This window comes from Chlorocebus sabaeus, chromosome 11 (assembly GCF_047675955.1).
Source record: "Chlorocebus sabaeus isolate Y175 chromosome 11, mChlSab1.0.hap1, whole genome shotgun sequence".
In the NCBI taxonomy this organism is placed as follows: domain Eukaryota; kingdom Metazoa; phylum Chordata; class Mammalia; order Primates; family Cercopithecidae; genus Chlorocebus; species Chlorocebus sabaeus.
This window is the reverse complement of record NC_132914.1, coordinates 69,210,800-69,234,914: the sequence shown is the minus strand read 5'-3', so window position 1 is coordinate 69,234,914 and position 24,115 is coordinate 69,210,800. Positions and strand designations below refer to the sequence as shown.

Here is a 24,115-nt window from a genome sequence, read left to right as displayed (position 1 = left end):
GTATAGCCCAAACCAAACTTCTCTTAAGTTAGAGGATGGCTACCAAACTGAGGGTATGCGCACCAGTTACAAAGCAGGAAAGGGAGGCCAGATGGGACCGGCTTTCTAGGAACATGCCATTTTCCAAGAATCACTGGTAATAATTCTGCTTTGCAATCCTGAGCAGCAAGAATGGTAATAGTGCCATGGAAGAAGCCAGGTGGATGAGCAGGAAGCTTGGCACCAGGCTCGCATGTCCTATGGGAAAGAACAAGTTTAAGCTAAACACAGCTCGTGGGCATGCAGGTTAAACTCCATAAAGCTCTGGTTTATCCTCCCAGCTCTGCAGGAAGACCATGCTGAGATGACTTCAGCAAGGCCTGATATTAAAAACACCAACAACAGCCAGGGCCCAAGTCCCAGAACCTCTCAGGTGGGAACAAGGAGGAAAAGTTGGGAAAGAAAACTTCATATTTTTCCTCTCATTATGGACCTAGTGAGAGGCATCTGTTCAATCAAGACGGGAGCAACCAAGCTTTCCTAATAAGCAAGGGTTAAGCAAAAAATTAATTTACTTTACTTAGAAATGGATGAAAAATAGTGTCAGAAATAATTCACTTTTATTTTCCTTATAAAATTAAACAGCAGCAATTATAAGAAAAATCACCTGACTGCAAAGCCTTTAAACAGTTATATTTAAAAATAACATTAATTGCCTCTAAACTGGTCGACTGCAACAAAAAAGATGTTCCTTAACACAAACGTATTTCATTGTATTATGGCAATATAAGTTGCAGTATTAGTCACCGGTGCCCTGAATTATTCCTCAATGCTGAAAATTTGCTCTTTGATTTGAAAAGTGACACCGGCAGAAAAGAAGAGATGTGTGGAATAGGAACAACACAGCAAAGGGTGCTGCCTTGGCATTAGAAATAGAACACCACACCCATATATACCAAGCTGGCAGCCAGTGAAAAGAACTGTGAGTTATCGTTCCTACCTAGCAGACTGCGCCCCCACTTTGCCTTTTAAACAGACCACTGAGGCATCTGACCATGAACCTTAGGGGCTCACACTCTGCTAGTTGCCAGGGTTTGGGCCATCTCTCTCTCTCTCTCTCTCTCTCTCTCTTTCTCTCTCTCTTTCCTCTCTCTGCCTGACTCTCCATTCCGATCCACAGGACCCAGGGTTGAAGGAGGACTGCTTTCCTGATACACTGCACCCTCTCTGCCTCGGATCGGCAAGTAACCCTGTTCTAAAAGAAGATGAGGTGGCAGGAGGGCATAGCATGAGAGAGCGCACGATGGACTTCCCAGAGAGACAAAAATGAGATCAGGGAGATTGAGAACTTCTCATGATTTTGTTCTGCCACTGTACACATGCCAGGCGATGCTCACATAGCTACATAACTTGGAAGTCTGCATCTTTCCCTCTCATTCCAGTGAGTGAGAGGGAAGGTACAATTGGAATAACTTTGAATTTGGCCCAATTGATTTTTTTTAAAGGAAATTATTTGCAAACTTCCTTACCCGATTAGTGAGAACATTGCAATCACAGTTGATCAAAGCATGCAGCCAGGCAATACTGAAATGCAGATTCATTGCCTCAGGCACTGCTCAAAGGGAGAAAAGGCAAGAGTCCATTTCCTCTTCTAGCAGATCAGTGACCTTTCAATCCAGGCATTAATGCATAGAAAAGCAACTCCTCCCACCAGGAAAACCAGAAGTCACTAATTCACCAGGGGTTCTCTATTGTCCTCCAGGCCGGAAAACTTTCCCCCAGGAAACCAGTCTAATCTGCCATCACTGTTTTTTTCTTTTGATAGATTCAGGGGGTCCATGTGAAGATTTGTTACAGGAATATATTGTGTAATGGCGAGGTTTGGTTTCCAGTGTACCAGGTTTAGAGAAGTCAGAGCCTTTAAAATTGTAAAATGTAAAAAGAAGTCGAAGATATGTTTAAAATCCAGTGTGTGTTGAAAGCTGTGATGGCAAAATCCATTCTACCAGACTGAAAGCGAAAATAAAATTCTCTTTTCAGATAATGTCTTTTTTGTTGCTTCATGCTCCTTTCTACCTGGGTCTTCAGGGCTCACCTTTGTCTCATTAGTGCAGCCTCCACTACAACAGTTCAGCAATTGAAAGCAGCTATTTGGAAGCACAGTACAAGCACCAAACACAGTAGCCAAGCTGAACTTCATAAATTGGAGAATCTGCCCTCCAGTTGGTTTTCAATTGAGGAAATGGGATTTCATTACAAAGACAATGCCTGTGAAAGTGCTTGGGCAGGAAACATCCCTCCCAGTATAGTACCCATAGATTCAAACTATGTGGCTGAGAAGGGACTTAGGACTTTGCAATAGACAAGGATTAAAAAGATCTTTACAGAGAATTTTGTCTGCATAGTATATTTCTGGAAGGATGAAATGGAAACTAGTAGCAGTGGTTGCCTCTGGAGAGGACGCACTGGGTATCACGGGGACAGAGAATGGAAAGAAACTCACTGTTCACAGTATATACCTTTTAGTGCACTTTAAATTCTGAATTATGCATATGTATTACCTATTCATAAAGTAATAATTTAAAAAACCAAATGAATGGCCTGTAATCCCAGCACTTTGGGAGGTCGAGGCAGGTGGATCACTCAAGGTCAGGAGTTCAAGACCAGCCTGGCCAACATAGCAAAACCCCATCTCTACTAAAAATACAAAAAATTAGCTGGGTATGGTGGTGCATGCCTGTAATCCCAGCTACTAAGGAGGCTAAGGTAGGAGAATTGCTTGAACCCGGGAGGCAGAGGTTGCAGTAAGCCAAGATTGCACCACTGCATGTGACAGAGTGAGATTCTGTCAAAAAATATATATATACAAATGATATGAAACCCACAAAAAATAAAGGGCTTGTAAAAACAACCCCAAGTTAGTGAATCCCAAGTTTCCATCCTCTGACTTAGTCTCCTCTTATCTGTGTAGTCATAGGAGACTTGGGAGAAAAATAATTACTCAAATCTATTGTGGGTGCTTTGTATTCACTTCTGAGCTTATCATCTTTATTTGTAACTACGAGAAACTTCTCCATCTGGAGGTTCCAGCCATAGGCACTTCACAGACACCATACCCTAAACCCATCCTCCTCTTCCCTCCCTCTTTCCTTTTCTCTTCCCTCCAAGCTTGATCCTCCTCCAATATTCTCAGTCATTATTAGAAATGACTTTCCACTCAGCATCCCAAACAAAAATCTTAGCCTTACCTTAGGGGCCCTCCCCTCGTCTCAACCCTATTGTAGTCACTGGATATTGTTACTTCCATCTCTATGGTGTTAAGAGGGCATCAAATAGGTGCTCTCTTGTACTATACCCCTGACCCCATCTAGCTCCACACCTTATGAACTATATTCCTTCATAGAATGTGAGCTCCCCAGCCGGTTTTCCATGTGGTTCATTCTCAACAATTCCCCAGTCCTTACCCCAGTCATTTTTCTCCAATACACATACCTGACTATGCCTAAGAACCTTGGATAGCTCCTTATTGCCTACAGAATAAAGTCCAAATGTCCTAGTTTGACAAATGGTCATTTATAACATGGCCTGAAGATACATTTCATCCCTACTACATAAACTGTACCCTGGCTATTCTGGTCTGACAAGCCTTGCACGTGTATGCCTCTTGCGTGTCTCCACAACTTTGCATTTGCTGTTTCTCCTGACTTGGAAAGCTTTCCCTTCCCTCCCCACCCAGCCTTGTACAAAAATGAAATTTCTGCTCATCCTTCCAGACCCCCACACAGGTTATACGTTCTCTGAAAAGTCTTTCAGGACTGTGCCTTCCTCTGTGCTCTCCAGCACTTTGTACACACACTAATTATAACCCTAACCACACTATTTCCTAGTTATTTATGTTTCTATCTCTGCTGCCAGAATGTGAGCTGCTTTAAAAAAAAAAAAAAAAAAAAAAGAGGCTACTATATTTTATTTATCTCTGAATCCACTGCACCGCCCTGCTAGCATTGCACATAAATGTTTGCTGAATGAATTGGCGGAAAGTACTTTGGTAAAAATGCAACACAGTATCCTCTGTGGCTAACATCTCATTTCTTTGCCTCTCTCTCTCTCTCTCTGCATACCTATTGGCATGCTATCACAGGTCTCAGGAGGGCCAGTTATTCAATGGGAACTAACAAAGTGCCTTCTATTTGTAAACAGGGCCATTTGTAAACCCTCTGGGCTAGATTCAGAGATTGCCTTTCTAACTCTGACAATGCTTCTTTGAGCACTCACTCCACTGAAAGAAGCATTTCTTTTCCAAATGTCTGGGGTCCTATAAGTAACCTTTGTTTACCCTGAAAACACTTTCAGGAAAGCTGAAAAAAGCTTAAAAAAAAAAAAAAAAAAAAGTATTGACCCGATAGGGACCTACCTGGATAGTGAGCCTTATGCCAGCCTAGGAAGAGGAGGGGTGCTTCAGAGACTTGACTTATCCTTGCTCACTTCCACTACCATCAGCTACTTAACTACTTGAACCTCAAAAGCTTCTCTGCCCCCCAGTGAAGACCATGGCAACCCATTAACCACAAGTGCATTCAGGTAAAGCAGCATCATAAGCAAAGCGATACCGTGAGTGGCCTGAAGAACAGTGGGGTAAGATTAAAGCAAGGCACTCATTTTAATGGAGCCCAGGAAGGCAAAAGAACCCCAGAGCTCCCAGCCTCAGGGTCTCTGCTTTTGCTGTTCTCTTGGCCTGAAATTCTCCAGCCCATCATACACACATTCAAGTCTTTGCTCAGATGTTGTTTACCAAGAAGCTGTACTGACCCAATCCAAAAAAACAGCACCCAGGACTCTCTGTCTCCTCCCCATGCTCTCTTTGTCTTCACAGCACTTATTAGCACTTTATGGAAGCGCTTACACCTGACGCCATATTACCTATCTGTCTGTCTGTATGCTAACCATTGTCTTCACCATTCACCTGGAAGGGCAGGAATGCTGTCTCATTCCCAGACAATCCAAGCAGGTAGTTGTCTCCCAGTAAATACTTGTTACATATTTTAAAGCATTCAAAGAAATATGATACAGGGCATTTCACACTTGGAGACTGTGCAATCCCATGTGTGATTAGGCCAAATGATTAACATGTGGGTGTTCCCAGCTTACTCCTGCTTCCTACCCATGTCAGAGCAGTATAGCATCACCTCTTAGCTTCTCTCCCCACTCCCAGCTTACCCATTGTCCAGGAGAGAATGGATAAAAGCCCCAAAGGAAAACTGACAGAACCAGAGAAGAATCACAAACCTCATCTATATCTGGAGGTGACGGGCAGGACTAGAGAAGTGTTCAAGAAACTAAAATGGCAGGCAGAGCAAAGCACAGAGTTCTGAGTTTGGAAGTGATAAAAGAGATGAGAGAGGATTAGTAATGAGTTGCTATGGTGTGTGGACATGAACCTCCTTCACACCAAAGAGGCCTCCTAATGAGAGAGCCTCACATGTTCTGACCATGTGTTAGTGTCTACTTTACACTTCTGTGCCTTCTCTTCCCCATCAGAAATGGAGATCTGGCCAAGCAGATGGCTCAGTGTTGGGGTAAAGCTAGAGCAGCGAGCCAGAGCTGGAATATCAGGAACCCCACGGACCCAGCTGAGGAGTCTGAACCTTCAGTGAGCCCTTTTTTCTTTAGGTGAGTGATGTGACTCTCACTGACTCAAAGAAATTAGTTTGGAAGTAAAACAGGGCCTAAGTCATTTTCAAGTAAAGTGATCATTGACCACTTTGTGGTGTGGTGGTCTCTGTCCGGCCTGGGCTTTAATGTAGGTACTCACGGTTCTGGGGTGTAGAGGGGATCTGAGCCATGCCGGATGTACTGGGTACAGTGGAACACTCTGTAGGCCAGTCCCGCCAGAAAGTCTCGTGGGCTCAGGTATCCAGCCACCGGCCTCACGGTGAAGCCAGACCTTTCTAAAAAGGCAACAGAAAGAGCCAACTAAATATTAACCTAGCAAGACTTGAGGGCCCAAGCAGAAGCTTCTACGATTTATAAGGAAGATCCAGAAACAAAGTAATCAAGGTCATAAACCTCTTGACAACTGAATGACATATACTGTTAACAGCTATCATGGTTGGTGCTTCTGATGACTAAAATCACTCTCAAATGATGGTTTCCAGGAGAACAAGACATTCAAAAAAATGAAAAGAAGGGTGAAAAAAGTATTTAGAGATTTAAATTCAGAAGCCCAATTAGGATAAGAAATCTCAGAAATCAGGTGTTGTGTGGTTCCACATGACCTGGTATCTTTCTTAGAGACCTTCCTAGGGATCTCTTCTGTGTGCATGTGTTCAGTGACACACAGCTAAGCACCCACTTCACTAGTATCTTCAAATCAGTTCACACTGAGGCTTTCCATTGCCAATACCCGCTAACTCCTTCATTCTATATTGTTTTCTGCGATGTTATATTAATTATCATGATTTAAAGAGGTACACCAAAGCCCTACATGCTCTATTGGTTTATGGTAAGAGGAAACAAAGTAAGAATACAATAAAGTCTATAAAACTGCCCTATACCACTAATTCAATTAGTTGTGAGTGTTCTCAGTCTAAGGGCTACATAATGTTTTCTTCTCAGGAAGTCCCAGAAAACTTACAATAGAAGGGCTATTCTTTTTTTTTTTTCCCCAAGTACACATTTTATTAAATTGTTGTATAAAGTCGTGCATTGCTTAACAATGGGGATACATTCTAGGAAATGCATTGTTAGGTGATTTTGTTGTTGTAAATCTCATAGAGTGTACTTACAGAAACCTAGATGGTACAGCCTACTTCTAGGCTACAAATCTGTTCAGCACATTACTATACTGAATACTGTAGGCAATTGTAACACATTAGTAAGTATTTGTGTCTCTAAACATATCTAAACATAGAAAAGGTACGGTGAAAATACAGTATTATAATCTGATAAGATCACCACTATGCATATGGTCTATTGTTGACTGAAAAGTCTATATGTGGTACATTACTATTTTTAAATAGCTGCTTTATGCTCTGTTCTCTTCTCACAAGAGCAGTTCTATTTTTAATATAAATTGTATACATTTAAGATGTATAACTTTATGTTTTGATACATGCATACAGTAAGTCCTCAACGTCGTCGAAAAGTTCTTGGAAATTGCATCTTTAAGTGAAATGACATAAAGCAGTGCCCAGAATAATATCATTTCCTTCAACATTGTACTGTCATAATGTTGATGAGGGGAAAAATTGGTTTTGTTATACATCGTTTCACTTTAAGCCACAGTTTTCAAGAACCTATCAATGACGTCAAGTGAGGACTTACTGCAATAACGAAATGATCACCACATTGAAGTTCATTAATATATCTTTCTTCTCATATAGTTATATGTGCACGTGTGTGTGTGTGTGTGTATGTGTCTGTGTGTGTGTGGTAAGAGCACATAAAATTTAGTAACAAATTTCCCTTATGTAATATGGTATTATTAACTATAGTCCTCATGCTGTTCATTAAATCTCTGGATTACTGGGCACTGTGGCTCACACTTGTAATCCCAGCACTTTAGGAAGCCAAGGTGGGTGGATGGTATGGTTTGATGCCAGGAGTTCGAGACTAACCTGGGCAACATGGCAAAACTTCGTCTCTACTAAAAATAAAAAAATTAGCTGGCATAGGCAGCATGCACCTGTAGTCCCAGCTACTCGGGGAACACAGGCGAGGCACAAGAATTGCTTGAGCATAGGAGGTGGAGGTTGCAATGAGCCGAGCTTGCGCCACTGCACCCCAGCCTGGGCAGCAGAACAAGACTCTGTCTAAAAAATAATAATTATAAAAAAAGATCTCTAGACTTACTCATCCTATCTAACTGCAACTTTGTACTCTTTGACCAATGTCTCCCCACTTACCCCATCTCCTGCCCCTTGTAACCACTGTTCTATTCTTTGCTTCTGTGTATTTAACTTTTCCAAATTCCACATATGAGATAATGCAGTATTTTTCTTTCTGTGTCTGGCTTGTTTCACTTAGCATAATGTTCTGGAAGGCTATTCTTATCCCTGATTCTAGCATTGTAAAGATTCCCATTCTGAAAACTTGAACTCATTAGGAGAGTACCACACAATGGTTGAAAATGATCTTAAGAGGCAAGAACCAACTAAGCTTATAAAACAGGCCCATCCTGGGATTTCTGGTACCTGCTGGAAATAACCTGTTCTCAGGCATCCTCAGACCCATAATTTGAACAGCTCTATGCTCATTCCAAAAGCCTTCACTTTGGATTATTCCCCAATGAATATCAAAAAGATAAGTGTATTTTCTTCTTTTTCCATATTACATCAATTAAGCCAGTATATCCTACATGTGGGACATATATAACAGTACACAGAGGAACATTTTTTATTTTAATAGTTACGTATTTTATTTTTATGTGAATTAACAAATATATAAAACCATGACATCAAGAACTTTGAATCTGTAGATACCATTGCTTTAAAAGTTTCTGTTTTAAGTAAATTAGGTATTTTAAAAGTGAGTCAATGAAATTATATAAGGACACCTATACTTAAATCATACTATCTACATGCCAGTGTGTGATACAAACTAGGCGATATATCCAGTTCACCAAGGGTTGTGGAAAACAATAATGAAAGAAGTAGCTAAGACTCTGCTATGCTTAATGTGTGTTAGTCACAATAGGCTTTTAAGGTATTTCAATTAATTTCTCCTCCCAACCACCTTGTGAGGTAGATAAAATTACTATCTCCATTGACAGAGGAGGAAACAGAGACACAGAAAGGTTAAGGTGACTCTTCTAAGGTCACATAGCTAGGAAGGGGCAGAGTGGGGACTCAAGCCCTGACATTCTACATCCAGGGTCTATGGTCCAAGCCACTAGACCATACTGCCTCTCATGAGAATATTAATTGGGGGAGCAAATATGGCAATATTTATGAGGTGATATTCTAACTACTGGGGTTTGGGGAACAATGCAGTAAAAAACCATCTCCATATAAGGAGCTCTTGGTAAAGAGGTAACATGCATATAGCTCTTGGGAAACAAAGAAGAACAAGACAGGAGAATACAGTCTAGTTAAACAACAACGTAAGGCATGATGTAATTAGGTGCTAATTAAGTGATTCTGATCTGTAGTTCTCAATCTCTTTTCCTCAATAACAAACATAGTAGATGATGTTCACACATAACACAGAATGAAATCAGAGTGGGAGAGATCATGGTGGCTACTACGATCAAGATTGATGAAGGAGGCAGGATTTGCTGTGAGTCCTGAAGAACAGGTAGAATTTGAGTAGGTGGAGAAGAGATGAAATTTTCTAGTAAGGAACAGAGTTTTAGCAAAGGTAAAGAGAGCCCACGGCAAGGGTAGAGGGTTTGTACAGGGCAGTTGCAGCAGGAAACTTAACTTGGAAACCTGGGTCAGGGCCTCGGATTGAGGCTGAGCTGTTCAAACTTGAGCGTGTAAAACAGAGATCAGCAAACTATCACATGCAGGCCAAATCCAGCCCACTGCCTGTTTTTGCACACCCCGTAAGTGAGAATAGTTTTGTTTGTTAGTTTTGAGACAGAGTCCCCCTCTGTCACCCAGGCTGGAGTGCAGTGGCACGATCTCGGCTCACTACAACTTCTGCCTCCCAAGTTCAAGCGATTCTCGTGCCTCAGCCCCACAAGTAGCTGGGACTGCAGGCGTCCTGCAGTCCCAGTAGCTGCGACTACAGAAAATACAAAAATTTTTGTATTTTCAGTAGAGACAGGTTTTCGCCATGTTGGCCAGGCTGGTCTCGAACTCCTGACCTCAAGTGATCCACCGACCTTGGCCTCCCAAAGTGCTGGGATTACAGGCGTGAGCCACTACACCCAGCCAGTTTTTATATTTTTTAATAGACACATTTAAATGGCTATAAAAGTACCTATATAATAGCCTTGATTTTGCCTCTTGGCCCAAAAAGCCTAAAATATTTACCATCTGGCCTTTTACAAAACAAGTTTGCCAGTCCCAGCGAAAACAAGAGGGAGCCAATGGTAGTTTCTGAGCAGAGATGTCAGAAAAAAAGTAATGTTTTGGAAAGTAATGTTTATGGGCAGTGGGCAGTTTTGGAAAGTAATGTTTATGGGCAGTGGAGAGTTAAGGGAAGAAAATATAGGCATCAAGGTTATAAAATGATGAGGACCTCAATTTGGGTGGTAGCAGTAGAATGGAAAGAAAAGGACAGATTTACCACATGTCATGAAGCCATAAGTGGCAACAGGGGGAGATTGTGGTAGGCTAAATAATGGCCCCCCAAGGATGCCTACATCTTAATCCCCTGAATCTGTGAGTATGTGACCTTACATGGCAAAAGAGACTTTGCAGATGTTATTAACTTAAGGATCTTGAGATGGAGAGACTGTCCTAGATTATTTGAGTGAGGCCCATATAATCATAAGAGTCCTTATAAGAGGGAGGCAGGAGGGTCAGAGTCAGAGAAGGAGATGTGACAATGTAAGCAAGAGGTTGGAGTGATGGAAAGGTGAGTCCACGAGCCAAGGAGTGCAGGAGGACTCTAGAAGCTGGGAAAGGCCAGGGCATGGAAGCCACCAGAAGGAATGAGCCCTGTCAACACCCTGATTTTAGACTTCTGAGCTCCAGAACCGTGAGGTAACTTGTGTTGTTTTAACTCACAAAGTTTGTGGTAATGTGTTACAGCTCTAAAACACAAAGAAGGACTGAGTATGGGATTGGGGGATCGGGTGGGTAGGAATTCAGAGGAGTCCTTATAGGCAAGCCTGAAGAGTGCAGAGAAAACAGTACTGATAGAAACTGGGAAGACAAGCAAGAAAGCAAGTTCCAGGAAAGAGAGCAGGCAATGAAGTTTTTGCTTTTGGAACTACAGTACTTGAAAGAAGAGAGAGAAAAGCGTAGAGAATCCAAGGACTTAAGCACAAGGAAAAACAGAGGAGGAAGCGGGACCACCATGAAACGTTGCCTCTTCCCCCAACCCCTCACAAGCCTATTTCCTAGCTGTCGTTCCAAGGAGGTGTTGTCAGTGAAGGGATCCACGTAGAGTGTGAAATGATGTCACTGTATGACTCACTGGGTTCACTAGTGTAACATCTGCAACAAGTACAATCCCTGACACACAAATTATAACATAAAGTATTGATCAATTGGCTAATTGATTGACTAGTTTTGTTACCAGAAAGGGGTCCCATTCCAGACCCCAAGGGAGGATTCTTGGATCTCACGCAAAGAATTCAAAGTGAGTCCACAGAGTAAAGTGAAAGCAAGTTTATTAAGAAAGTAAAGGAATAAAAGAATGACTACTCCATAGGCAGAGCTGTGGAATGGATCACTGGTTGCCCATTTTTATACTTATTTCTTGATTATATGCTAAACAAGGAGTGGATTATTCATGAGTTTTCCAGGAAAGAGGTGGGTAATTCCCAGAACGGAGGGTTCCTCCCCTTTTTAGGCTATATAGAGTAATTTCTTGACATTGCCATGGCATCTGTAAACTGTCATGGCACTGGTGGGAGTGTCTTTTAGCACGCCAATGCCTTGTGATTAGTGTTTAATGAGTAGTGAGAATGACCAGAGGTCTCTCTCATCGTCCTCTTGGTTTAGATGGGTTTTGGCCGGCTTCTTGACTGCAACCTGTTTTATCAGCAAGGTCTTTATGACCTGTATCTTGTGCTGACCTCCTGTCTCACCCTGTGACTTAGAATGCCTTAACCTCCTGAGAATGCAGCCCAGTAGGTCTCAGCCTTATTTTACCCAGCCCGTATTCAAGATGGAGTTGCTCTGGTCCAAACGCCTCTGACAGTTGCCTGATTTCCCCCAGAAGAAAGCCACTAATATTCAACATTATCCGTAAGATTTCATCATTCAGTACATAATTTTTAACAATGCAAAAAAAAGGCACCTTTGGAGGTCATTTCATACTCATATAGCCCAGCATATCAGCTCCTGGATCAGAAAAAGCTCAGAGCTGAACTTGTAAATATCCTTTGGGCCTTAACATTTACAGCAGCCAGCCACAAAGAGGCTTCAGCAAGCCCCAGAGCTGCAAAAGCAGCTGAGTCCCTGCTCTGCTTCCCACAGGTGGTCACAGCTAATTGTTGGCTCAAAGCCAACTATTTTTTTAAATCACTATTTTTCCTTTTTTGGAAAAAGAGCCGTTGCTACAACCTGTGTCCTTGGAAGGCAATTGAGGATATTGACTAATAAGAGACAGCCTGTGTGAAATCTTACCTTTCAGAAACATGGAGACATCTTCGAGTTGAGGCACATTGTCCTCTCTGTAGCCACAGTATTTAGTCAGCAGAGGGAAGTTTTTCAAATACTCTCGGCAAGCATGAGTAGGATAGAGTTTGGAGAGCTCCCGGAATACAACGCCCCAAGTTTTAGTTTCTTCTTCAGTATACTCCACCCTGGGAATGGGCTGACCACTAGGCAGGAGAGAAGAAAACGAAATGAATCTAGCTTTGAATCACTGAGTTAAGTATTTTCTCACCTCAATACCTATCGCAAGTCAGACCCTGACAAAGTGGAGCACGTGAGCGTCTGAAAGGATCCCATTAAGCATTATTTTTTAAAACAAATGCTAACCTTCTAATGTTGTGCATGTGTATTTGAATTTCCATATAAATTATTTTTTAATCAAGTTATATCTTCACACATCCTTAGAAAAATGTGGTAAGATTTATATTCTTAAACTGAGGTCAGTAACAAGTAATAGTTCTGGGTAGGAAGGAACTGGTTTAGGTACAAAACTATTCTCTGAGAGCATTTTCTGCAAACACCTGACAACAGTAACAAATAAATGTTTTGTCTCTTAAAAATAAAATTGCTTTATGGGTTCTCTCTGTCCCTTGCCCAGACTCACCCCAATCTTCAAGTGTGTAATTTTGAGATTATTTGTTCAATGTCCAAAATGTCTGGGAGATACTGAAAGACTATGCTGAATTTAAAAATGAAAGTTTTGCAAACCAGAAAATAAGGAGCATTCACTGCAGGTCATGCTGAAAGATACATACATTAAGCCCCTCAATTTAGAATGAGGTCAGCAAACTTTTTCTATAAAGAGCCAAAAAGTAAGTATTTTAGGCTTGTGGGTCATATAGTCTCTGTCACAACTGTTCGATTCTGCCACTATGTCTCAAAAGCAACCATGCACAATAACAAATGGATGTAGGTGTATTTTAACAAAACGTTTCTTTATTTGGCCCATAAACTGTAGTGTGCTGATGACTGGTTTAGAATATTGAGACATTGTGCTGGACTGAAGTGGTCACAGAGAGCTTCCTGGAGGAGGCACAACTTGAGCCAACACTTTTTGGCCAGGTAGGACCTGCAGGTTCTGATAAAAAGAAAGTCAGGAGAAACTGGTGCTCTAATACAATAGCAGCCAGCAGCCGCAGGCAACGAACATACCTTGTGATGCAACCAGGGATGAGGAGAATACAAACGTGTGCTTTCGTAAGCTATTGCTTGAGGGACCTGAATCTGAATTTAGCCTCTGATTAAGATGCCTATTCTGAAACTCAATTCGGATTTGAGAAAACCTCTCTTGACATACTCAACAGCCACCTGCAGCACACCCTCACTTCCCACCCCGGCCATGCATCAGAAATTCTGCCTCTGCAATTAGCAAATATACACATACAACATATGGAAGCCCAAACATATACACATAAAACTAGGATTTGTGCCCCTGCAATCTACAAATCCAGCCTATAGCAGGCGGTCACCACAGGAACCCATGCACAGACAGCAACTGTCACTCAGGGTTGCTGCAGTGAGGGGGGCATCTTCAATGAGCTGGAATGGTTCAGGAGCACCCCGAGGTAGAGAAAAATGAGACAGAGGATGATAACAGGAATAGGCTATCAAACAGATCCCTAGCTGCCTTCCTCCTCCCCAGCCCTCTACCTACTTCAGTGTTCTTGGCAAAATACTTTCTGTTTAAAGTTCGGATCCAAATGGAGTTTCTCCTGCCCCCAACTTATTTTTGTTTAAAAAAAAATTAATTGCAGTACATGAGGGATGAGTGAATAACACATACTGAAGAAAAAAACAGAAATTCACATTTACTTTCTCTAAATACCAAGACTAGGTCTTCCACAAACCAAATTAGAACAAGATTAGCCTTGGTTAAATTTGGCTGTTGATAACAAATAAAAAATTACAACCTGGCAAATATTTTCTGGGAAGATCAAGGCTTCTAAGACCTCGCACCTGTGACGAATGTAGAATGAAAGCTTGAAATGAAAAGACAAAAAATCGAAAAGATATAAGGAAATAAGTAATAAATGGTCTGCCTCTGGTTCCAGAAAATTCAACTAACTCTATTTGAGTTGGGTAAGCCAGTAAACCTAAAAAGGGCTGTGTATGATCAGAAGGTAGGAAAGCAATGAGGCTGGGACAATAAAGGAAATATCAAAAAGCCATTTGAGAAGAATCGTTAGGTCAAACTTTTCCCTTCAGTATCAATCTGCAAACATGCAGCATTTCAGAGGGGAGCTGAATATTCAAGAGGCAGAAAGAGATCACGTGTAAATTAGGATAGGAAGAAAGAGTTACATAGGTCTGTTACTTAATAATGAACTTCCAGCCTCACAGTCTTGGAAATATGAGTAGTCGTGCGTGTTGTCAACTGTTCTGTCTGTCTGTCCTGGATAACTTGTCCTGCTCTTTGAGTTAAAAGTTGGTGCAATGTACTGCTGATACCCTAAACCCAAGTAAGAAGTAAGTCTGCCTCTGGTCATATCAACAGATTTCTCGTACCACTCTGACCCCACACCCCAGGTAACTCTTTAAGGTAAATATTTAAAAATCAATTTGATCACAAAGTAAATACTAGTTTTATCTACTTCATTTCTATTGAAAATATCCAAAATACAGAAAAAATAAGAAATTTTCCATTTTTCTGTGTAGTTAATATAAGCATACAGTAATGCTGATATTTGAGAGCTTACTATGTGCCAGGCATATGTTTAAGCTTAAGTGTTTTTATATGAATTAACCCATTTGATTCTCACAATTCCATGAGGTAGATACTGTTATTATCTCCATTTTATGGATGAGGAAAGTGAGGCTCAGAGAAATTAAGCTGCTTGTCTAAAATCATGGATTCAGGCTTAAAATGTAGTCAGTCCAGCTGAAGACTGGCTATAATCTTAATGGGTTAGTATACACAAATTAAATGAAAAATTGTACTCCAGACTGATGGAGTAAAATGGATTTTTTCACATCCCAACTTATTTTTCACATACCAAACTAAAATAAGGTTTTTGGTGTATATATTCCTATGTAGAAAATTTCATATACAATCATATGTCATCATGATACTAGGATATATTTGTGGATCACAAAGAGTACTTTCATCTTTATTCACTTATTTAAACTTCTCAGTAAGACTGTGAGGTTTTTTCTGGCTCCTCAACAAAATAAACATGTGTTTGGGGCACCAGGAATGCAGGGCACCCACATTTTTTTAGGACTTTGAAATTTGACATTTGGGAAAAAAATCATGGTCATGGGGAAAATGAGAATGTGTTGTATCTCTTTGAATTTGTTATGGGTTAGTGGGTTTTTTGTAAATCATGTATGAGAGGGGTACCCTGGTCTTTTCAGGGCCTTCGATATATACTTATATGTCATCATGCATCTTTCTATGGGCACATGTTGTAATGTGTATATAACAGAAGTCATATTCCAGCATCCTACAACTCTGCTCTGGTCGAAAACTAAAGTTACGTAAGGACTCCACATCCTACAGAAATTCCCCAGCAGCTGAAGCCAACCATCTCCTTACAGGGCTTGGTGAGAGGCAGCACAAATTGTCCTACCACCAACAAACTCCTCCTGTACTCACCTGTGCCACACTCTCCCCAGACCTCATCCACCAGTGTACTAGGGAATCAGAAATGCTCAGCATTGTGAAGAGGTCCGTGTTTGAGGGAAAGGGCACTTTCTTTCCTCCTCTCAAAGTCAAGACAGCAGGCTGCTCCCTGAGAGCGCACCTGTGAGAAGTGGAGTAGGGCACTTTCTTTCCCAACTGGACCCTTACTGGGCAGCAGGATCCAGGCCCCCAGGTGCTGCCACCACTGCAGAGCAGGGGACTGACAGTCCCTGGGGGAGTGTCTGGAGGCCTGGGAGGATGGTGTACCATGGGGAGCCTAAACATATGTTCTCTGAAATCTAAGGTTCATGTGAACATTAAGTCTAATGCCCAGCAAAATCTAGACATTCATGTGAGACCCAATGCGGTGTGCCTGCGAGAAAGATGGTAAAGTCCCACACCATCCAGTTCTGCTCAGTTCTCAGGAGGCAGAAGACACCACAGTGGTCCCATCACCATCATGAAGAAGCTCTGAGGGCTGCCCCAGCTATGGTATGTCACTGACAAGGCCAGGGGAGGCAGAGCACACTTCTGCAGCTGTGGAGGTGGGGGAATGGTCTCACCCAAGAAAACTATGAATAACACCATTTCAGCAGAGAACACTCTATCAAAAAGGATTTGTCAGAACCAGGGTGAGTGTGGCCTGAGACCTACTCACACTGACATTCCAGCAAGCATGTAAAAGGGCCTCAGCCTCCTCCCCTCCTCCTCGCAGCCCCCAACTCTAGAAGAAATAGGTCCTAGAGAAGGGAAGGAAAAGTGTCTCAGAACCAGAGAATCCCCAAAAAACACATGCACATCCATACATTCACTCCAAATAACTGCAGGAGAGGGAGGATATACTTTGAATCAAGTTTGAGATTAATATGTTTTAAATGAACAAGACCAGGTCTTAAATACCCAAACGAGACATTACTGATAATTGAAAATGACAGGAAATTAGATGTTGCTAAGGAACTTGCTTCCCAGCAGGAAAATAGAATTCAACCCAATACAGTTGAAAGTAAAGAATGGGAAGAATAAAACCATTTTGTGTTGCTACAAGATGATACTCCTCAACAGACTAATTATATGTAAATATTATAATTGGATATCTAGAGAGTCTCCTGCATTTATATGGAGTCAGTTGGGATTACAGTATTCTCAACAACCACCAAAATTATAATTTACAGGTTCTTAATTTACTGGAGAAAAACAAATGGGACTTTCAGTAGTCTCCATTCACTGTAGATTCTGCCCTCTTATCAAAGAATGACAAACTAAGATTGTATGAGCATTGATACGGAACCAGCGTTCAGAGACAACAGTACTAGAAAGAAGCTAAAATGGTCACCATGGGGATGTCAACTTGAAAACAGGGAAAACTCCCTGGTGGATTATGTTACTCAGAGATGACTAAGAACTTTCTTTGAAAATACTGAAGGCTGTGGGAGGCATCTGTCTCCCTGTATGGTTAAACTCCACTCTTCCTAGAGACAGGGAGGTGATTCTGAAAAACCAGCTTTGTGCCTACAGAGAAGAGGGAGTGGAAAATGCATAGACAAATCTAGTTGAGGGCAGGTATAGATGTAGTTATTCTGTGTGAGTCCGGAGCTTGTTAGACCAAAGTTGTTTAACAAACACTTAGAAATCCAGGGACATATACCCCACTGAGACTGAAATTGTGGAAGTTCTTTCTACAGCGAGATGAATAAGCAACAATGCTTTCATTTTATTTAACTATTGTTTGATCTTCTCCTTCTCCTCCATCAGGTCCAACAGCAAGCTCTGTTTCTTACACATTTTTTTAAATTAGGGGAATTGGAAAATCCTCGATTGTGATGCTATATCCTGGCTGCCTCCTAGAATCCTTGCTGCTAGAATTCCTAATATGAGATGCAGTTTCTCAGCTTGTGTTATCTTTAGAGGAACTTCAGTGTGAGGAAGCAATTCACTTATTCATTGGAGGAAGATGTGACAGGCTGCAATTGATAGTATTTACATCAAGATGGCAAGACTGTCTGAAACACAAGCACCAATTGTGTTATTTGAAAAGAGCCGGATTTTCTCAGTGGCAAGGACCAAACAGAGCAGAAGATAACAGAGAATTGAGTAAGGGAATGGGAAAATCTGATAGAAACAGTTAAGAATGAACTCATTTACTATTTTATTTCATTACATGTTCCTTAGGGCAGGAAATGCCTCACTTATTCAAGAGATGTTTATCTGCCTGGAATAGACTGTTCCTCTCATCTTTTCTTTCTTTCCCCACCTTTGGTGTTTCTGTCTTGATTGACATTTCTACCTGAGGGTTGCAGAAAACAAATAAGAAGAGATTAAATGCATCAACTTTGGAACTCATTAGCAATTAGCGCTCCTCAGCACGTTCTGCACGTGTATCCCAGAACTTAAAGTATAATAAAATATATACATAATTTTACTGTGTGTAAACTATACCTTAATTTCTAAAATGTAATTTATGGTGTTGAATCAATAAAACCACAGAATCCTTTAAAAAAAAAAAAAAAGATTTAGACAGGGCCTCTGAAGAAAGATACTGCATGTTCTCACTTGTAAGTGGGAGCTAAATGATAAGAACTTATGAACACAAAGAAAGAAACCACAGACACTGGGGTCTCCTGAGGGTGGAGGGTGAGAGGAGGGCTAGGAGCAGAAAAGGAAACTATTGGGTACTAGGCTTCACACCTGGGTGATGAAATAATATGTACAACAAAATCCCATGACACGTGTTTACCTATGTAACAAACATGTACCCCTAAACCTAAACTAAAAGTTAAAAAAAAAAAAAAAAGGAATTCATCATCACAAAATTTATAATTAATTGTTATCAAGCATTTGTTGCACATCTCACAACTGAGATGTCACACCAGGTGTGTAGAAATTTCAATCAGTAATTGATGACTCTCACTTTTAGCCAGTGACCATAGTGTTGCCTAGTACTACATTAGTTGGTACCACCTTCACGAAATAGTATCACCTGCATCCAGGTGTCTACAGAGTACAGCCAAATACTGAATGAGTATTCAAGAAGATCGCTTATGCCTCTGAGACTGGAAAAATACTGCCAGAATATATATATATTCTGCGTCAACTAAAAATACAAAAATACTAAAAATACTAAAATTAATTGGGCATGGTGGCGTGTGCCTGTAATTCCAGCTACTAGAGAGGCTGAGGCAGGAGAATCGCTTGAACCCAGGAGGTGGAGGTTGTAGTTAGCTGAGATCGCGCTGCTGCAACTCAGACTGGACGACAGAGACTCTGTCTCAAAGCAAAACAACTACATACACACACACACACACACACACACACACACATATATATTCTGAATAATGACAGAATACTATATATACTAATATATAATATATAATAAGCATATATACTAATATATATGTGTATATATATGCCCAGAATATTGCCAGTATGTATGTGTGTGTGCGTATATATATACACACACACACACACACACATATATATATAAAATCCCATTCCATTATCTTCCATTGATTTGCTTTCCCAGGTTTTGAATGAAACTGAGATATATGTGGTTGTTTGGGTATTTTGTGACTCCTGCATAAACACCAGTTGTTGATGCTTTAATTTCTCTGAAATGGTTTCTCCTTTTTGCTTTTTGGGCTTGGTGGGTTTCAACAAGAATTCTCAGCATTTCAAATATGCTGAGATTTCTGTAAAGAGAAGAATAATTTTTTAAAAACCCAAGTCACTTAATTCGAGTGGTCTTGTTTTCAACCTGTGTGTGGTACCACCTGTGTCAAATGCAAGTTGCTAAGCAGATTTTTTTTCTTTTCTTTTCTTTTTTTTTTTTTTTTTTTTTGAGACAGAGTCTCATCCTGTCACCCAGTGGCATGATCTCGGCTCACTGCAACTTCTGCCTCTCAGGTTCAAGCAATTCCTCTGCCTCAGCCTCTTGAGTAGCTGGGACTATAGGCGCATGCCACCATTCCTGGCTAATTTTGTATTTTTAGTAGAGACAGGGTTTCACCATATCGGCCAGGCTGGTCTTGAACTCCTGACCTCGTGATCCACCCACCTCAGCTTCCCAAAGAGCTGGGATTACAGGTGTGAGCCATCGTACCTGGCCACTAAGCAGATATTTTAAAAAAGAAAACATGTGGTCTCTTGGGCAGTACATATACATACACATACACTAATACATAGTATTAGTATATATATAATATATATGGTTTTGTATATATATGATATGTATAATATATAAAATAATCATATATATTGTATATATACACACACACACACTAAATGGAGTTAATGATGAATTCTAATTAAGGGTTAACCAGAAAACAAATGTAATTTTTATTTACTGACTTCCAAGAATTCATAAGAAAAGTCTGGGAGTCCTGCATTTGATGAAATTAGACTTCAGAATTCAGACCATAAAGGACACTCAATAAATTTATGATAAAATATTATCAGTAATGCCCAGAGGTAAAAAAGCAAAAAATTAAAATCTTCAAAATATTATTCTGCTAAATGTGTCTCCCTATTAGGATACACACTTTTTGAAGGCAGAGATTTTTGTTGCTTTGTTCATTTTTGTATCCCTGCTACCCAGGGTGGAGCCTGGAATGCAGAGCTGTTCAGGCCAGGCACGGTGGCTCACATCTGTAATCCCGACACTCTGGGAGGCCAAGGCAGGTGGATCACTTGAGGTCAGGGGTTCAAGACCAGCCTGGCCAACATGGTGAAACCCTGTCTCTACTAAAAATACAAAAATTAACTGGGCATGGTGGCGTGTGCCTATAATTCCAGTTATCAGAGAGGCTGAGGCAGGAGAATCACTTGAACCCAGGAGGCAGAAGTTGCAGTGAGCTGAAATCATGCCATTGCAGCTCAGCCTGGATGGCAGAGACTCTATCTCAAAACAAAACAAAACAAAAAAATAATATTTGTTGAGTGAGAAAATCAATCAATCAGCCTAAAGCAAAATACAAATTTAAATGTTGGGGAAAAAGTAGTTATGCATTAGAGTCTGGCAGATATGTATTTGTCTTGCCTCATATATTTCAATTACTATGCAAAAAGCAAAGATTCAGGATTTTAACAAACTTTCTGGTAACTTCCAATTATTCCTATGTACAATTTACATACAAGGGTTTCTTTTTTCTAATTTTCTCAATTCAGTTTTCCTGACCCTTGTCTAGACATCATCACTCAGTCATACTTGTAACCAAAATTTTCACCAGGAAAGAAAGCAGCATATGTAAACCCAAAGGGAGAGAAAAGTCCAAACTCAACCAAATACAGAGATGTTTCCTTGGCTGGACATTGTAATGAATGAACTTCAAAAGCATTTTCAAGGCTACAGAGCACAATGATTTAATAATACTTTTTTACAAACAAAAACTCACAAATCAGTACAGCAACTTAACAACCATCTAAATTATGCCTAAATTTCAAAACACAGTCAAGTCAGCTGACATACGTGGCTTGACAGGGACTCATCTGTAGAGGAGGTTAGGAGCCCCGTGACTGCTAAGCCATGCCATAGAGTAAATATAAAGGCATAAACGCATTTTCAGCTAGTCCCCTAGGCCAGTCAGGTAAAGAGCATTTGCGATCACATATTTTATTTGCTTTTGCAAATGAGTTTTGCGCACATGAATTTTCGTAAATGAGTCTATGGGCCCTAAGGAACTTTCAGATGGGAGCAAACAAAAACGTTAGTTTGCTTTGTTCACATTGTTAATATTGGTGCTGCCTTTACAAGAGACATAATGAAAATAAACTACTGCACCTAGGGAGCCTCAGGGAGAACAAAGATTTAACTCCTAGAAATTATTTGTTTTTATTTGTCCTGTGCACCACAGGATAGGGCTTCCCACCATTTTCTCACCTGGCAGAAAGCCCTCTTCATATTCTAGAGAAGTAATTTTCATCTGCAAAAACTATCATGAAATTAAATATCAACAGCAACAACAATGTATCTAACATCCATCAATATGTGCATGCTCAACATACACAAGGAGCTTGAGCTCAAAGAACTTGATACAGAAAAGAGCTAAAATTCCCAGTCGCCAATAGCAGCTAACAGTCTCGGGCCACTAGAATGAAGAGTCACAGAGGTAGAGTCTCTAAGAGCCACAGATTTAATCAGATACATCTTGCACCTTGTTTGAAAGGGACAGAACACAGTTAACTACTAGGCCCTGATCTTTTTCAGAGTGATAGATGAAGAAGCGTGATTATCCTACAGCTCATGGCCCTGTGCAAATTAATAATGGCATTCATTTATTCACCCACCCATTTCACTGTAACAATAACAACACTATAATAGTTCATTACAGGGATTATGTCATAAAATGCTTATCTTACAGAGTCACTAAATGACTATTCATCTCCTCACTTGACTGTTGAAGAAACTGAGGCTTACAAATGTAATAATCTGTCCAAGATCAAACAGCTAGTAAGTAGAATAGTGGGGACTCAGAGGTAGGAAGGCTAGCTCTAGAGACCCCACTTTTGACCAATACATATCAGTACAATGTACTGAGTACCCAGTACGGACCCAGCATCAAGGTTTGGCCTCCGTTTCCTCATTCAAAACAGGGAAGTAAGGCTTCTCACATTGTGAGGATCAAATGAGAGGTCATCTGTAAAACATCCTGGCCAGTGCCTAGTGCCTAATAGGTACTCAATATGGTTGATTCTCTTCCTCCAGGTGTATAAAAATGAATAAAATTTCATCACTTCCCTGCAGGGTTGGGAACAGGTCTGGAGATGACAAAACAGCACTGTTCCATGTAAACCATTCACCTCTCAAGCAGGACTTGTAGAAGTAATTCAAATCCTTCATGTTCATGAAAATCATTTTAAAGTAAAAATACTCATACCTCTTTCCCTGTGAAACACATTAGAATTTGGTGCAACTATTGTCCTTGTCAGTAAGTGATACAGGACCATACTGCGTTAATGTTTTCCACAGCTGTGGGAGCCACACCATAATCAGACAGCATCCTACTGAGGCATTCACACACATCTCAAAAACCCACCAAGCCCAAAAAGCAAAAAGGAGAAACCTTTTCCAAATCAATTTTCCCTTTTGTCTTTCTTTGCAACTCTCAGGCTCCCTTCCTTTCAGCCATTGAGCTGCGCTTCAGGTAGAGGGAAACACTTGGCATGGAAATGATTATCCCGTAAACCTGAAGTCTTTTAAATCCCTGTAAGAACTGTGCATTTCAAATCCGCTAAGACTTCTGTAAAGAGAAGGATAACTTCACAAAAACCCAAGTCACTTAATTCGATTGGTCTTGTTTTCGACCTGTGTGTGATACCACCTATGTCAAATGGAAGTTGCAAAGCAGATTTTTTTTAAAAAGAAAAGATGTGGCATCTTGGGCAGAGAAAGATATTTGAATTCTACAAGAGAAGCACTCTAAAAGTCCCTAATATGACCTTCCTCAGAAACTATCCTACTCATCTGAGAAATGACCCCAGTGCTACAAATATTTGGTTTTGTTCTACTTTTCAATTTACCGCTTCATTTCAGAGAAATTAAAGCATCAACAACTGGTGTTTATGCAAGAGTCACAAAGTACCCAAACAGCCACATATATCTCAGTTTCATTCAAAACCTGGGAAAGCAAATCAATGGAAGATAATGGAATGGGATAAAATTAGCTCAGTCAGGGAGAAAACATATTTGCCTTCTAAGGTGCCTCTTCTCAAAAGGGCAGAGAAAAGAAAAAAATTAAAGCTTGGTTTCACATCACAGTAGAGCCTACAATTCATCAAGGTGACTATCTGCCAATGTAATTGATGAGGAAAACATCATTAAAAAGAAAAAGTTGCAACCCCCCAGTTAAGTTTTTTCCCTGTTAAGAAAGCATAACCTTCACTTCCATTCTTCCTCTACCTTCTACTTGTTATGTTTCCAATTAAGATTCGCCTATCTAAAAATAGGTAATGTGGCACTCACAACTCCTGTTAGTAATGTATTCCTTTAAGCTACATTCTGAAACCAAGCAGGATCCATAAATCATGCCTCTTCTCTCATGAAATGAGAAATGCTAAGGTCAACTGAAATTTCTGGAAAGGTGGAGAGGTAGAGCCACCCCAGTTATTTTTCTGCAAGTTGCAATAATTGCAAATGCCTCTTAGGAAAAACTCAGCATCAGTAATCCCCTAGCTCAGACACAAAGCTAAACTGTCACAGCTCCCTGCAAGCGGAAGAAACCCCAGTACGCTCAGTACTGAGCACTAG

The 24,115-nt window shown here is 40.6% G+C and overlaps 1 protein-coding gene across 1 annotated transcript in view; it reads right to left on the bottom strand.

The window, feature by feature from the left end:
* TPH2 (tryptophan hydroxylase 2) overlaps positions 1-24,115 on the bottom strand; it is a 94,221-nt gene that overhangs the window by 49,049 nt on the left and 21,057 nt on the right. The window contains exons 6-7 of the mRNA XM_073020953.1: positions 12,225-12,421; positions 5,792-5,927 (exon numbers count right to left, since the gene is read on the bottom strand). Coding sequence (XP_072877054.1) covers positions 5,792-5,927; positions 12,225-12,421 — 333 coding nt within the window. The remainder of the gene's footprint in view (positions 1-5,791; positions 5,928-12,224; positions 12,422-24,115) is intronic.